The sequence below is a fragment of the Rissa tridactyla genome, chromosome 3 (genome assembly GCF_028500815.1).
Source record: "Rissa tridactyla isolate bRisTri1 chromosome 3, bRisTri1.patW.cur.20221130, whole genome shotgun sequence".
In the NCBI taxonomy this organism is placed as follows: Eukaryota; Metazoa; Chordata; class Aves; order Charadriiformes; family Laridae; genus Rissa; species Rissa tridactyla.
The window spans coordinates 20,990,904-21,007,241 of NC_071468.1; the positions used below are offsets into that span (position 1 = coordinate 20,990,904).

At 45.5% G+C, this 16,338-nt stretch overlaps 1 protein-coding gene across 1 annotated transcript in view; it reads left to right on the plus strand.

The window, feature by feature from the left end:
* Positions 1-16,338, plus strand: part of MEIS1 (Meis homeobox 1) — a 113,431-nt gene that overhangs the window by 94,868 nt on the left and 2,225 nt on the right. Inside the window, 2 exon segments of the mRNA XM_054194689.1 lie at positions 12,335-12,397; positions 13,665-13,750. Of these exon segments, the coding sequence (XP_054050664.1) occupies positions 12,335-12,397; positions 13,665-13,750 (149 nt within the window).

Sequence of the window (16,338 nt, forward strand, 5' to 3'; positions counted from 1 at the left end):
CACTTTGCAGAGCACGTCGCACGCAGGGGTTTTTAGTCCCAGGCGAGTAAAATACCTGCTTGTTTTCAGATGTATCTATTACTGCTTTTGTTGCAGTAAACAGATTAAACGAGAAAAGGTCAAGATGCAATTTGAATCTGTGTAAGAACATAACAAATACTTTTCTCAGTAATCAGATACAGTAAATACAAGTACTTATTTACTTGTAAATGTTAAAACATTCACAAATTATCCTCTCAACCTCAGCAATACGAACTTAACCATCAGATTTTGGAAACTATTTACTTTTCTTCTCTGTGTGATTCAAGAATGCATATACATGTGTTATTTAAACACTGTTTTGTTAATGGGAATACAGGCAAAAGCAGGGAAAATAGAAATAAGAAATAATATAATGTTTCAGGTTTAACGAATACATGTTGTTTGTTATTCCAGAGTAAAATAAGACAGTAGGTGTTTGCAACATGAAAATCATCCCTTCCAAAAAAACACAAAACCCCAAGAAAACTATTAAAAAAAAGGATCTTGCTGGGTGAATTGTTATACTGTTTGAGCAATTCGGAATATGTGTGGTAAATTAGCTGTTCTAAACGTACCATGTGCTGGGCTTTTCAAGCAGATTTTTACATTTATGTTTTCACTAAGTCTTAGCTAATTGTTATGCCTTTCACCTTGAATGCCAATTGTAATAATAATATTACATCTGTAGCCTATTTCTCTGTTCTTAAATTACAGCAATCAGGAGTACTCACTAGGTAAAATCCTGTATAGTTACTCATAAGAAAATATTGAAATCAGAGGAAAAAATGTTTAGCTTGCATATTGCCTTAGACAGCCCTGGAACGCTGCCAGGCAGCCAAGGTATTATTAGAAAAGCTGAGCAAATAGCTTGCAGGGGGAAGAGTTGTGAATTTAGAGCCATCAGGTACTGTCGTATCACCGGATTTTAGGCTGGGGTTTTGGTTTTTGTTTTTTTTTTTTTTTCAGTAAAGCCATTTAAAAATAGAGTGCGGTGGTTTAAATGTGTGGGGTTTGGTTTTGGTGCGTGGGTTTGAGGAGTGAAACAGTTTGGGCATGAAACAAGGGTGTTTTTCCAAAGGGGGCAGATGCTCGGAGGAGGTGGATAAAGAGGCGTTTTGGGGAAACACTCCCCTTGGGCGCCAGGACTTCAGGTGGAGCAGAGGAAGGGCTTTTACCCTGGAGAGCTGATAGACCCTGGGTTTCTTGCTCAGTCCAGCCTTGGCAGTCTCCACACACCTCAAAGTGCCCCAAAACAGGGGTCACCCTGCCCAGGAGCACCCGGAGAGGATGTGTCCCCATACCGTTACTCTGACAGCCCCTGCGTTCAGCCTGGGCAAAACCAGCAGGGGAAACACCGTTTATTTCAAGAGCAAATGTGGAATCATTTTGCACTAACTAACAGACTTAATTAGTGGTGCCCTGAGCATTGAGCAAATAAAATAACTGGTGTTAATATAGAATATAGAATAGAATATATAGAATAGAATATATATTATAATATAATACTATAACATATTATAATATATAATCTATATTATACAATAAAATACCTGGTGGTATTTTATTCACACAGATGCTTTTTTGAGAGGAAGAAAGGTCATTTCCCACCACAGAGCATCGCACAGTGCAAAAGGGGTTTACCTGCCAATAAAGGCACTCGGCACTTGAGAAGTGAATATACAGCCAAAAAAACCCAATCCTGTTTTCCCTTGGGCCTTCCATCCTCTTCTGGGGTGGTTTTGTACCTGACAAACTTTTATTTAGTGGGCGCATTAATATTCTGTAATGAATGCGCTGTCAGGTGTCGGGGAGATAAGATGAAACGGCGCCGTGCAAACATTCCCCGCTTGCTCTTTCCTCCCATCCTGCGCTGGCTTTGCTCTGTGGGATCAGGGTAGGGGTCAGAAGGCTTTGTTTGCTACTTTTTATTTAAAACAGGCTGAGATTCAGGTGTGCATTGTCTCAAAACAAGAGTTTGGCTTTTAAAAACCCCGTCCAGGGCGCTATTGTATTGCGGAAATGCTGCGTTGCGGGCAAGGAGGGGGCACTGCGCTGTCTTCTGTAAGTACAGCTCTCAGGGCTTGGTTTCTCTTTAGTGCCAGAGATGCTTCTGTCAGGAAAAATACTCTCAATATGTAAAAAAAATAAACAAAATTAAAAAGATATAGTCTCAATATATTTTAAAAAAAAAAAAAAGAGAGAAGGGGAGAGTCATGGCTTGTCATTGCTTTGCAAGTCAGGTTTTGGTCTATTCTTGTCATAGCCATCTGAAGCGTGTTTACATATAGTTTGCCTTTCTGGTATTTTATGCTTGCACAGACCTGATCTCCACCTATTTTGTGTCAACAGTGGCGGAGATTGGTGCAGAATGGTTAACCATTGCGAGCTGAAACACCGGCACGCGGAGGAAGGTGCCCTCCGAGACCCTTCTCTCGCACTTACACCAGGCGCTCGCTCTGGGCTGCACCTGCGTAAAACAAACCGCCTGGTTAAAAAGTCAGCCTCAAGTATTAAAAACGGGGCAAATGTTGCCTCCTTCTTGGCTAAACCCATTTTCTTTGCTCGAAAATGAAACACAGCCGGAGGCGCAGGGCGAGGACGCGCTGTCGAGGGCGTGCGTTTTTTGCCTTGCCTGCCCTGAAATGATTTCGGTGTAAGTGATGTCTGTCTGGCTATACCGGCGATAGAGCTAACGAGGCTTCTGCCTTTTATTTTACTTTTGAAAAAGAAAAGAAACGGCAGCAGATGCTGCTGAAAAAAATATTACTTCCGCAGTTCTTCAACGAAATCTAGGTCATGGAACAGTTTCACGGGTTATTATTTTTTTTTCCCCTGCCCAAGCGTTCTAGTCCTTGTGGCTTTTTTGGCTAATGATAAAGCACAATAACGATAGTTCCTTTTTAATTCAGATTTATCCCGGAGATGTCCGACTCCTCACCTGGTTTATAAAGGTGGTTTATACCATCTGGGGGGCTGATCCCTAAGCTTTCCATGTCCCGTGGTCTCACAAATTGCTTTTATCTTTGACATTCCTCTGACCTCCCCGTGTGTGTTTTGTTTGCCTTGTTTTCTGAGGATGTCTTTTCTCCTGCCCTGAATAAAACGCCGTCAGGAGTAGAATTATAAGCAAAATGAATTACTTCACTTAATGGGAAATTATGTTTAGATAAAGTAGATTACAAAGTAGGTTATTAGCAGTGGTTAGAAAACAATGTTTTGAAGTAGGATGTCTTGGGGGGGGGTCTGTCCAGAAGCGTGGGGTTGTTTTTCAGGTTGGCTGTGACTCAGAGTTGTATCTTCTGTGGTTTCTGGGAAAAAAAAAATAATTAGGAAAAAAAAAATCAAAACCAGTTTTGCAGGTGCCCACATCACACGAAATAGCACCAGTGTGCTCGTGTTTGTTGTTTCGGTAGTGGTGGGGAGGACGCAACCACAGGAATCACAGCTTCCCTCCTCCGCCCCGAGCCGGTGTCTCAGGGTATGGAGCAGAGCGACGTCAAAGCCTATTTCATGTACAAATCACAGGTCCCCATGTGGGGGGTCATTATGTTTCCTCTTTGGGGGCTCTGGGGGTGTTTTTCCCCAAAGACACTTTGTCAGGGCTTTTGGTTTGGCCAGCATGGGTTTGCTTCCTCTTGTCCCGCAGGCTGGAGGAGCTGGTGTGGGGTTCCTGGGGACAGAGTTAAGTGGCCTTCTGGAGATGAGAGGAGGGTGCAGGGATCCATCCAGGAGCACGGACAGAGCATTTCTATCCTTCAGTGAGCGGGAACGCACTTAAACCAGCAGCCAGGCGTGGGAGCAGCCTCTCTTCCTTCGCTTGGGCCGGAGGACCGGGCATGGCTTCCAGCTCCCATGCCGTATGCATTATAGGTAGGAGTGAACAGGGGAAAACTGTTTGGACAAGGCTCCCAACTTGATGTATGGAAAAAGACTTGGACCTCACAGGAGGAACTCCTGAATTTAGACCACTTATGTGGCAGGAGGAAGCTCAGAGATCATGCAGGCATCTACACAAACACTACGTTCCCTTAAATCATAGAATCATAGAATCATTTAGGTTGGAAAAGACCCTTGGGATCATTGAGTCCAACCATCAACTCCACTCTAGAAAGTTCTCCCCTACACCATATCCCCTAACACCACAAATATGAGGTTATGCTGAATCAACAGAGGACAAGGACATTTCTGGAAGAGAGACGAGTGTTTTCAAAGAAGTGGCGCGTAGTTTGCTATCAGTCCTCACCTGTTCCCAGCATAATCCCTGCCATCAAGCAGGACTTGGGTTGTTGTTTTGAAGTGATCTGCTGAAGACAAGCCGCTGGGTTGCACTGGCACTGATGGGCATGCACCAGACCAGGACCTGAGTTATGGATTCCAGGCAGACTGTCATGAAGGTTCAGATGGAAAGTTGAGGTTCAGATTCCCCTCAGAGCTGGGAGAAAACACCAAGCTGGGAGAAGTGCATTCCAATCTGGGCTGCTCTCAAAGCTTGTGGAGAGCCTGTGCACCCTCTGCCGCGACTGTCTGGGAGGTCTCAAAGTTTGTGGCATGGTCTGCACATTGGAGTACATACATCTCCATCCCAGCAAAGACAGTGCACTGTATGGCGGGTGATACTGCACCTCCAGCTCTGGGCCTCCAGCATAAGAAGGACATTGGCCTGTTGGAGCAAGTCCAGAGGAGGCCACGAAGATGCTCAGAGGGCTGAAGGACCTGCTGTGAGGACAGGCTGAGAGAGTTGGGGCTGTTCAGCCTGCAGAAGAGAAGGCTCTGGGGAGACCTTAGAGCCCCTTCCAGTCCCTAAGGGGGCTACAGGAAAGCTGGGGAGGGACTCTTGATGAGGGGGTGGAGCAATAGGACGAGAGGTGATGGTTTTAAACTGAAAGAGGGGAGATTTAGATGAGATATCAGGAAGCAATTCTTTCCTGTGAGAATGGTGAGCCCCTGGCCCGGGTTGCCCAGAGAAGCTGTGGCTGCCCCATCCCTGGAGGTGTTCAAGGCCAGGCTGGATGGGGCTTTGGGCAACCTCGTCTGGTGGGAGGTGTCCCTGCCCAGGGCAGGGGGTTGGAACTAGATGGTCTTTAAGGTCCCTTCCAACCTGAACCATTCTATGATTCTATGAGATAAATCACTCCAAACCTGTAGTAGAAAAATGACTACACAACATCAGCCCTCGGGCAGGGAGAGCATTTTTGTGGGAGGCAAGATTTCGTCTGATAGCGTGTTGTGTACCCAACTGAGGTGTTGCATTGGGTCCAGTGCTGTCCCAGGCGGGACTCAGAGCAGCCTTAGTGCTGCTCTACTAGATGAATCCTTGCCATATTCCTTAAAGGCTAATTGTGGCACACGGAGATCAGCGGAGTACAGCTGCACTGGGATTTGGGAGCAGGGAAGAGCCGGGAGGTCAGCTCCACTGGCGCTTTGCCATGTAAAGATTTCCCCTTACATCATCTGGCTGCCGAGGGCGAGTTTACATCTGCTTTGCACCCCGAGGGAATTGCGGTGTCAGGGAATGAGGTTGCTGCAAGCCCTCCCCGGCGCAGCCGAGACCTGCTGCACCGCCTCTGCTCCGGCTCCCGGGCATCAGTTGGGGAGATGCCTGGATGCTGGACCTGCATTTTCACCGGAAACTTTCCGCGTCGGCTGAGCTTTTTGCAGGACTGAGTGGGATTTGTGGATGGGAGGAGAAGGAAGAGAGCTTACCAGAAAGGCCAACAGCAGCTCGCCTTTGATGCGGGAGGGCACTGGAGATGGGCAGAGCAGGGAGGAGCATCTCCAGGGATCCCTTCCCTGGGCACGTTGGCTCTTCACTCCTCTCTAGCGAGTCCCTCCCTTGTTTTTCATTCAGAACTAGCTAAATATATACAAATAGGCTTTAGCTCCATCCTGCTGGGGAACAGGGAAAATTTTGCAAGACAGGAAAAGTATTTCCTGCCCAGCGTTCTTCTAGAAAGACCCATCAAACAGCCACCAGCCATGAGCCCTGTGCAAAGATGGGGTTTAAGGGAAGCGTTTGGGCCAAGGAAAGAGCAGGGCCAGGAGCTTGTGGGTCCTACCTCGATGGAAAAACATCAGCCATCCCTTCTGCACTGAGAGCACGAGCCACCACTAGGCTCGCTGCCATCCTGAAGAGTGTCACCACGTTCCCATGGGGCTGGTGGCAGGGTGCTCCACCAAATCTGGTCTGCCTATTTGGAAGCAGGATGCGTCCCCTGGTGATTTGACAAGAAGGCATGGTGTGGAGCAGGAGGGGAAGTAGGGCTTAAGGGAGAAGAGCAAGCACAGGAGGTGGCCAAAGGCAGAGCTGGCGTACGTTGGGCTGGCCGGAATGTAGGGCACAGCCGGCTCTCTTACAAGGAGCGCATACCTGATCCCATCTCCCTGCTTTCTATTTTTGCTCTCGATGTGCTCGCTACATTAGCAGGGTTGGCTTGCGAGAGATTCAATAGCACTCTCCCGCTTTAAAGCAACTTTTCTGAATGCACAACATGAATCCATCGGTGGGGTCACATAGTAATGCTTGAAGTCAGAAGCTATTTTTAAAACTAAATTGCAGAACCACACATGGCTTTCATTAGTGCTTTACATCAAATTTGTCAGCTAATTAGTGGTTTTTCATCACTAGTTTTTGCATAGTATTTTATTTGTTCGCTCTTCAATATTGTCTTGCGACGCCCCCCCCAGCCCTATATAGAGTCCCCGGCGCTGGTGCTGCCATGGGAGGAGGGAGGGAGAGGAGAGGAGAGCTTTTGGGAGACCTTCCCCATCCTCCTGATGGATGCGCTCGCTATCCTTTGGAGCATATTCCAATATTACGTGTCTGGAGTGGGCGGTTAGCAGCCCCTGTACTCTCTTCCCTCCCTACCTCTGTTCAGTGTTGTAAATGATGTATTGCAGTCCTGAACTGTCTTCGGTTGGGAGGAGGAGGAGGAGAAACCAAGAAAAGTTGCCAAACATGACTTCATAAGGTTTGACTTTAAATTGAACAAAGTTTCCTGAGCGTCTTGGATTTTTTCTTTTTTATTATTTTTTTTTTCTTCACAAATAAAGGGAGTACAGAGAGCATGGATTGCTAATGACTGGTAGTTACGGGTCATTAAGCTCACTAACTGACTTCAGGATCAGAACTTTCTAATAATGGCAGTAAGCACTCTTTTAACATTTATTTCTCATTTTAGGGATGGGGAGATGTGATTACCATTCAAAAGTCTGCAGGTTTTTTTTGTGTTCCTAATTACAGACGGAACTTGCTATTTTTAAGGCTGTTTTTAAAACACTTGAAAGTATTCAGTGAAATAATTTCTAGGGTTTTTTTTTTTTCTTTTCTTTAACTGACTCCTTTAAAAAGCTCTGGAAAACAAATACACAGGGAAAAAAATGAAAATATGTTAAAATAAGGAATAAAGCAGTTACTGAAGTGTAATAATCCCGTTTATAGCACACTTTCCATTTAAATTGTTTTTATTAGAGATAAACCTGTTAAGCGTTGAGGAATTAAGTGCTGAATAGAGGTGGTTGTTTCGCTGCTGTATAAATGAAGGATCCCAGTATGTAGAAAAGAGTACGGCTGGTTTTACAAGTGAATTATTTGCCGGTTTGAAGGGCTCTGTTACTTTGGCATCTGTTATAGAAAAATGATGATTTGCTTGTTGTCAAGGGGACTACTGTTTTTGTCAGAGGGGCAAAGACAGATTTTAGCACCGGGGTTTGCAGGTACTGTGGGCTTTCTCAGCCTCCTTATGCCTGGTTTGCTAGAAGGAGCTCAAGGACAAAATAAGGCAGAGAGACTTTTTGGGAATTTCTTGGCACTGCTAGTGACACACAGACTTCTGGAATGTGTCGCTTTGGGAGAATACTGAGAGGGAGAAGCCTGCAACTCCAGGTATCAAAAGTCAGGAATGGTGTGAAACTGTCTTCATTTGGGAGGGCTGGGGGGAGATAAAAATTCAATATAGCGCTGAGTCTCAGCATCTCCTTTCAGACAGCTGGTCCTGGCAAATTTCATTCCAAGACTGCAAATTGGAAGTCCCCACAATCGCTCTGTCGGTTCTTGAGCAAAAGGTGACTTTGGAAATTCGTGACAGCGGAGGAAGGTCTTGTTTTATTCACTCCACAGAAGCGAAATACAAAGGGAAGGGAGAAAGACCAGATCTGTGTGGAAAATGTCACTCGGGCTGTAACCTGAGCCTTTGCGAACTTGTGCCTTTTGGAGGGTTTTGGTGACCCTCTGAAAATCCTTGCTCTCTGGCTGCTATTATTGTAGCCAATTTCCAACTAAAATAAGGCTTTTGTCATCGCCAGCCATGCTGCCTCTTGCTGAGAAGAACCAAAACTTGTGCGTGGCGGGGAGGGCGGCCAAGCTGAAGGTCAGAGCACAGAGGGGGGATTTGCTCCATCCGCGGGGCCGGGGCTGGATCTCACCCGTGGGACCGGTGATGCTCCAACCGGGGAGGCTGCCAGTCACCTCCAGAGACAGACCCCAGGCGAGAAGCCGAAGAGAAAACATCCTAGTAAAATGCAAATTGGAGAAAAGACGGTTTCCTCCTCCTCCTCTTTAGGGTTATGCAGGTGGAATAGCTGGGTTTTTTCTTGCTTTCTGTGACACGGCGGGAAGCGCAATCTCATGTATCCAAAAGGGGGAGGAGAAGTTAACTTGAAAAAAATAATAAATACTTTAAACTTCTGTGTTTGCTCAACTGTTCAAATGTTTCCTCTATGCCAGATCCTTGCAAAAAAAAAAAAAAAAAAGAAAAAAAAAGAAAAAAAAAAAGAAAAAAAAGCAACCCAAAACATCATTTTGCAGAATTCGAATTCTCGGCTCTCCTTGGGCTGGGAGATGGTTACAGCTTGTACACTGAGGCATCTCATGCTGTTTGTGCTGCTATGGATTTTGCTCTTTAGAGGAAAAAAACCCAAACCAACCCCGCTCCCCATCCACATTGGAGCACAGGTACCAATGCACAGAGCACTGGTATGGGGAAAAATACTTTATGCAAGTCTTTGAGCCTGTGCGGGTCTTTACTCAGACAAGTAAGGTTGTTATGTTAAGTAAGTTATGCGGCCGTCTTAATCATTAACTTAAATTTTATGTTGAGTTGCATGTTGAGAATACTCCGTTTCAGTTGCGCTTAATACGCAAATATCTTTTTTTATGTCCTGATTCCTCTGATCTTTTATAAATCAGGGTGATTTAGGTTTTCTTGCTCTTGAGATAGGTGAATGTGAACATACGGGAAAAGGGGTGGTGAGGTTTTTCCTCTTCGCTTTTCTGTTCCATCATTTTTGCTGGTGTTACGTCTGCCTGGTGCTTTGGAAATTCAAAGACTGATCAAAAGATCTTGGCCCTTCTATCAAAGGGAAAACCAGAGAGTATGAAGAAATCATCCTCGTGCCTGTATATTTCTGCAGCTACAGCTAATTCGCCGTTTAGCCTGCAAAGAGTTCTCAACTGTGATTTATAAATGTAACAGGACTGCATTGTGGTCTCTCAAGACAAGCCACAGTAATAGTTTTAATCTGAAGGGTTCTTGCAAATTCCAGGTTTGGGATGCAGGAAGAAACTTGAAAGTGAATACTTTCTTCTTCTTTTTTTTTCTTTTTTTTTTTTTTTTAATGCATAGTGGTTTGGAGTCTACTATAATGCAAAGTAAAGCGTTCTGTTACAAAGGCAGGGAGGATGGGACAGAAGGTTAAAGGGCATCCTGGAAACAAACAGCTGGACCAGTTTATTTAAACAGATACAAGGATGGGGAGCTGACCTCCGTTTGACTTCTAGTGGGAGGAGCGAGAATGTCATTTTATTACTTTGCCCAGAAGGAAAATGTTCTTGCGTCTGAATTCCCCCCGAAGACATCCAAACACTGGGCTGTTTGGCAGAATTGCTACTTATAGAAAATACTTCTACGAATGCGTAGGAAGAAGATAACTGTTAAGTACCTGTGTGCAAAATGTTCTTAAAGCAGATGTCCTGAGCGATAGCGTGGGGCAAACAGGTGAGAATGTGTTTTACTGTAGGCACGTCTTATGGATAATTATTGGTAAATTCTAGCTTTATTACTGAGCCCCCCCCCCCCTTCTTATTAAAAGCGCTCGTAGTTTGGAGAAGGAAGAGAAGGCTGTGAGGTTGGAGTGTGCATGCTTCGTGTTGTTCAGGGTTTCTTTGGGGTAAAAGCTTTTGGCAAGTGAAGGTTTGGGTGGCCAGCCAGTCTCACGGCTACCAAAAACCCTCTCCCCTCCTGCCTGGCAACGGGGCAGGAGAAGGATGGAGTCAAGGCAGCAGGAGCCTGCAGAAAGGAATGGCTGGGGCACCGGGGTTTCATGGTGGTGTTTTACTTCGGAGAGTTGCTGTGAAAATTGGTTTCTGCAAATGCAGATTACAGATATTAAACAATTTTCTAATTGGTCATGGAGCTAAGGCAGCTAATGGGAGAAAAAAAGCAGATTTTTTTTAATTGCTTATTTCGCATGGTGTTTGTGCTACACCTGTGCTTATAATGAGAAAGGAGAATTAGTCTAACCTTCTGCTCACATGATTCTAATTTTCATGGTTTGTACAAGATAATGATAAACTGATTTGCAACACCGTTTGCTGGAGTTGATGCGAGTTTTTTTTTATCGGAAATGTGAACAAAAATTGATCCAATACTGTTGCTGACAAAACATGACCTAGTTCAGGCATAAGGTTCCCAGATCAGCATCCGGAATTGGTGCCTTTGAGCCCATTTTGTCGAGACGGGTTTGCTGAGGACTCAACATCTTGATTAATTTTTGTGGGAGTTTGGGGAACGGGAGTCAGTCGGGAACGGGAGGTAGGAGGAGAGTGAAATCGCTGTGTTGGTCTTTGATGAGGGCAAAACAAACAACACACGGGATGATGGTTTGCGATTCTTCTCCTCAACGGTGTAGGGGAACGGGTGGGCAGAGCTGAATCCCGCGGGAAGGTCCTGGTGGCTTGCTCTCTGCCGTAGGAGAGCTCCTGCTAAGCCACCCCAAGCACAGGCAACAGCAACAAGGACCAAACAGCCCTTTGTGGACTTTCCTGTTGCGTTTCACAAGTGTGGTGTGGTTTTACGCATGCTCACGCTTCTTCCTTTGCTAGTAAATACTGAGGCATGCACGGTTTTATTATTATTTTTCTCTCTCGTAAAGAATGTAAAGTCTGGTTACGAGGCTTTGCCGTGATTGAGTCTTGGTGGAGATGCTTTCCAAATGGTTTTTAACTAAGCGTTCTGATGAGTGAAGCTGCAAGAGATGTTCCTCTAACGCTCTTCAGAGGGGTTCCCAGCCATGGTTTGGAGCCTCCAGATTTCAGGAGGATTGCCCACAGAGGAGGCTGTGGCACTCGGGATCCCTCTCCTTCTCTTTTGCTCCAAATTATTTTGAATATTCCTTTCCCAAATGATCATGGCAAGACTAACTGAGGGGAAGAGCTACAAAAATGCAAGGAGTACGGTTGCAGATGGCTATTTTTAAAAAGGACTGTACCTTTTTTTTGTTTTGTTTTTATTGCCAAAGATCTGCTTTTCATTGTTCGGGGGGAATTTTCAGTAGTCCAGTAATTACAGTTTAACAAGATGTTTGCTGTAAATGGTCAGGCCTAGCTGGAGAAAACAGGATTATAAATTCAATTACTGTAAAGCTATGACCTCGCCTTGACCCCTCAGACTTTGCATAAAGAGCGGGGGGGGGGGAAGCCCACCAAGAAATGGCTAGGAGGAATGTGCGGCTCTGAAGTCCCCAGCAGTGTGACTTGGCGGTGATAAAACTCCAGACGTTCCCTCATTTGATGGGGTTCTGCCATCACAGTTCATTATCTTAATAGTGGGCATTAAAAGGGAATTAGGTTTGCAAGAGGTAGGGGCAGGTTTTGATAAAAAAAAAAAAAAGAAGAAGAAATTGGAGAAAAGAAGTCAGAGGACATAAGGCAGAAATGGCACTAATGAGGGGGAGGCGGCAGATGCCCTCACGAGCATCTCGCCGGCTTCACCCGTTGGGTTTTTTTTGTGTGTGTGCCCCATTCTGAATTGAGAAGAGCGTTGCTGGTATTGTTTCCTGAAAACTCGGCTAATTCCCCCAAGAAAAGATGAAATGGAAGTGTCCGACGGTGGTAAAAAAGCAGGCGAACATAAATCAGCTGGGAAACCCCAAGCCCGTGCTCTCAGAGGTCAGCGGGGTGAGAGGTTTTGCAGGATTTGCATCCGCACGCTGCCCGACGGATTCGCAGCGGGACGAAGGGGGCTTGGGGATGGGTGGAAGTCGTCCCCTTCCATAACCGTTTTGCTTCCCTCTTTTTTTTTTTTTTCTTTTCTTGCAGGTTTATTAATGCTAGAAGAAGAATAGTGCAGCCCATGATAGACCAGTCCAATCGAGCAGGCAAGTCCCCAGTAATAACTGTATTCAAGTCACGCAGGCGAAAACCATCCTCAAGCCATTCACCGGGAGGTCCGTTACCTGGTAAATAAATGAGAAATGAATGCTGGGAGTGATTGACAATTAAAATCCAACCAGCTTTCTTTCATTACAACCCTAATCATTTTACCATGATTAAAATATTTGGGGGAAAAAAGACATTGGAAAATCAACGAAAAAAAAGAAACTAAAAGAATCTGCTCCATGACCGGACTTTCCGTACACGTTTGGAATTAAAGTTATTTTTTTTTAGTTGTTGTTTAGAGTTTTCCTTCCCAGCTCTTTCTGCTCCTGTGACCACTCCCTGGTGCATGGCTTGGTGTGGAATTGCTGTAAACTTTATTACCTGTCAAAAGGGCAAAGGGGTCAGAATCGCTTGTGGGACTCAGTAAAGTTCAAAGACATTCAATGAGGTAGAGCTTTATGTGCTTTAATAACCCAAGGCAGCTCACTTCTGAAGCCAGCTTTTAATGTACAGTTAAAACCTGGAGTTCAGGTAGTGGGACTTGTATAGGGTCCTTTTGTCCCTCGCATCTTCTTTGTAGTAGCTGCCTTTTGGGATCAATGAGTGTTTGGGTTTTACTTGGCGGGGGGGGGGGATTTATTTTTATATATTTTATTAAAATCTGAAGTTTTCTCATGCCGGTTCTGTCTGGGATCTTGGCTCGCAGCTCTGTGTGGGTATTTACCATCGAGGAATAGCCCATTACCCTCAGATGGTTTTGTTTTCTAAATCTCGCTGCCAAACTGTCCAAATCCATGGTTGTCCAAGATGCCTTTGGGCCACACTTCCTCTTCGAGTACATTCCATTATTTTGCCATTAGAAGTGACTATCTGGCGCGGACGTGTCCAGGTCCTGCTCTTAGAAAGCACAGGGGCGTAATTTAACACACTGCGATTTCAGGGTGACTATTCCAGCCATAAAATCCGGCTCCTGTAGAGGTCTTTGCATTGACGTCAGCAGCAGCAGCAGCTGGAGCCGGGACTCCTCGTGTCTCTAGATTCCGGATCGCTCACTCCATTTCCAAACTCACAGTAGGAAATCAAGCCACAGCTAAGCAAGCTCGTTAACCCGGCCGCTAAATTCGAAGAGTAGATGGTTTTGCCCTCTTTTTAGAGCCGGCATGGATAGCAGTCCCTGGGTGGGGTGGAGGGGTTGTATCTCAACGCAGTGAGAAGAAGGAGACCCTTTTGGCTGGGGCTAAAAAGCAACGTTCTGCGCTTTTCCAGTAAGTCAAGGAACGCCCTATAACCCCGACGGGCAGCCGATGGGAGGTTTCGTGATGGACGGCCAGCAGCACATGGGCATCCGAGCGCCAGGTAAGCCCCCGCTCCGGCCCCCTCGGTCGCGCCACCGCAGGTCCCCCCCACCTCCGCCCCCGTCTCCGCTGCCTGCCTCGCCTCGCCTGTCTTCTGCCTGCCTTCAGCGCCGCCGAGGGGAGGTCCTGGCCCCTCTGCCCTGCTGCATTTTGGAAAAGGGGCTTTTGGCACTATCTGTTGACTTTGCTCACTCTCTGGCATCTTCTTGGATTTTTTTATCTCCCTCTAGGACCTATGAGTGGAATGGGCATGAATATGGGCATGGAGGGGCAGTGGCACTACATGTAACCTTCACCTAGGTAACCAATGGCAAAGCCAGGGGGAAGTAAGTACCAACGGGGTCTTTGTTCTCACTTTGTCCGAGGGATATTTGTCTCCTTGCATTTCCCTATGTTCTCCCTGCCCATAGCCTCATGCTTCTTCCTTCCTTTCCATCCATCCATCCATCCTACTACGCCTGGGCTCCTTCGGGTTTCGCTCCCTCCGGTTCAGCTCAAGCTTTCCAAGCCTCCCAAAACCCCTCCGTGCGCGCGCGCGCCGTACGTTGACGCCGCCGTACATTGCCGCCGCCATACATTGATGCTATTATCCATCCCCGAGCACATGACAAAACAAGAAGCAGCCAGGGAGGTGGGGGGAGCCCGTCGTCTTGGCAACAGACTGATTTGCAAAATGTAAGCGGTCTGCAGCAGCGCAGGGAGAGGAAAGAGCATGTCCCCAAAGTGTCATAAATCTGTCTAACCGCAGTTGATGCATGAGTTACATTTCTCCCGCTAACCTGCAAGACACCAAAAAAGCCAAACGGAGACTTCTCCTAGGTTTTTTTTAAAAAAAATTAAATAAATAAACGGCAGCCTCACTCGGTTGCGTTTTAGAAGGCGATGGACGAAACTTTGATTTTATTTTTTTTTTTAAATTTTTTTTTTCAAGTTTATTTCTCTTTGTCTGTCCATCATAATGGGATTACGTGTGGCAAAGGAAAAAGAGAGAATACAAAATAGAGGTGTGCGCAGCAGGCTATGGAGCTTAGCCCAGGCTAATTGACTATATCCAAATTAAGTATGCCATCACTTGCAGTGTGACAAATGGATTTGACTTATTCAGTATACAAAAATAGAGATCATTAATGCAATCTTCAGTGGCAGGCCTCGCGAAGAAAGCCTAGAAAAACTGTCCCAGTTTTTTTTTACCCCCCTCTTGTCTTTTTATAGGGGAAAATACATTATACAAATTTTTGGGATTGTTGGTTGTTTTTTTTTTAGAAAAAAAAAAAAGAGTAAAGCGGTTTGAAACACAGAGGTACCGGTACCATGTTTAAATGGTGCTTGATTCTGTTCCTCTCGCTCTCTTACCAGAGTTAAAAGCAGTTATTTCGGCATCTTTGTTGTGCCCCCAGCCTATATTAATGTAGGGTTTGAAGTTACCCAGGCCAAGTGTATTTCGTAGTCGTCTTCTCTGGGTGCAAGTCAAAAATAAGTTTTAACAATTAGCTGTGAAAACATTCCTCCGAGCTTGGGAATGCAACAGCCTTATTACCTCATCATGGAAATTTCTAGCTTAGTTAATTTAAATATTGTTTCTTAGTTTCTGGGTCAATTAAATTTAAATGATGTATTTTATGCTTCGTGACCAATTAAATTAATAGGTTATTACAAAAAATATTATCATCTTTTTTGATTAAAGAGCTGTGAGTACAGTATATTTTATAAGCAATTTTCATTAGTTCAAAACTGTTCCTTTAGGCTAGATTAAGCAGCTATTCATTGCTAGAGCCTTGAGACCTGATTCCAAGGTGTTCGGCGCATTCACGGCGCGCTCTTACTTAGAACTAAAGCCAATTGAACCTACTTAGCAATAGCGTATGCCTTTCACCCTTGATGATTATGGAGCTTATAGCTCTCCGAAACAATACACCTGTCAGTTCCCATCAGCTCCAGCAATCCAAGCAGAAGGCAGAGGCCCACGGAAAGCAGGAGGTTTTATTGTTTTAGGTCCAATTTTTTTCCTTATTGTTCTCCCAAACCCCACTGAAACGTTGACTGAGTTGGGCGTCTGATTTTTTCGGGCAGAAGTGAGCAGGGGGAAGGCATTAATTGATAACTGTTATTGATTATATATATATGTTTTTTTTTTAATGCGTTTAAAAATACAGGTTTGATTTAACAATCGTCCTTAGTAATCCTATCAATTTCGGCTTCATATGAGGCCTTTGTTCAGCGATGTATGTGCTTGCTGTACAGCGTCTGTTTGAATGGCGCAATACTTGGGACAGATTCCAAGTGATCGGGCTCGAGAGCTAAATAAATAACTGTTGATAAACCTCAACAGCGATTTAACCCATCTCTCCTCTCCTGAACTACTACGGATTCCCTGCCTTGTGTTCCCAGCACGCTTTTACAAGCGGGGAGGCGAAGGCGGGTAGCTGGAGCAAGGCCATGGGAGATGGAACCCACCTGAGAGCTCTGGCAGGGCAGCCCCGGCGTAGTGCCACCACCCTGTGTGACATTAGTCGTCATCAGGCTGGCTCTGCTTCCGGTGTGCTTGCGGGTCGGAAGCGGCTCCATCTCATACCATAAAAGCAAAAAGCA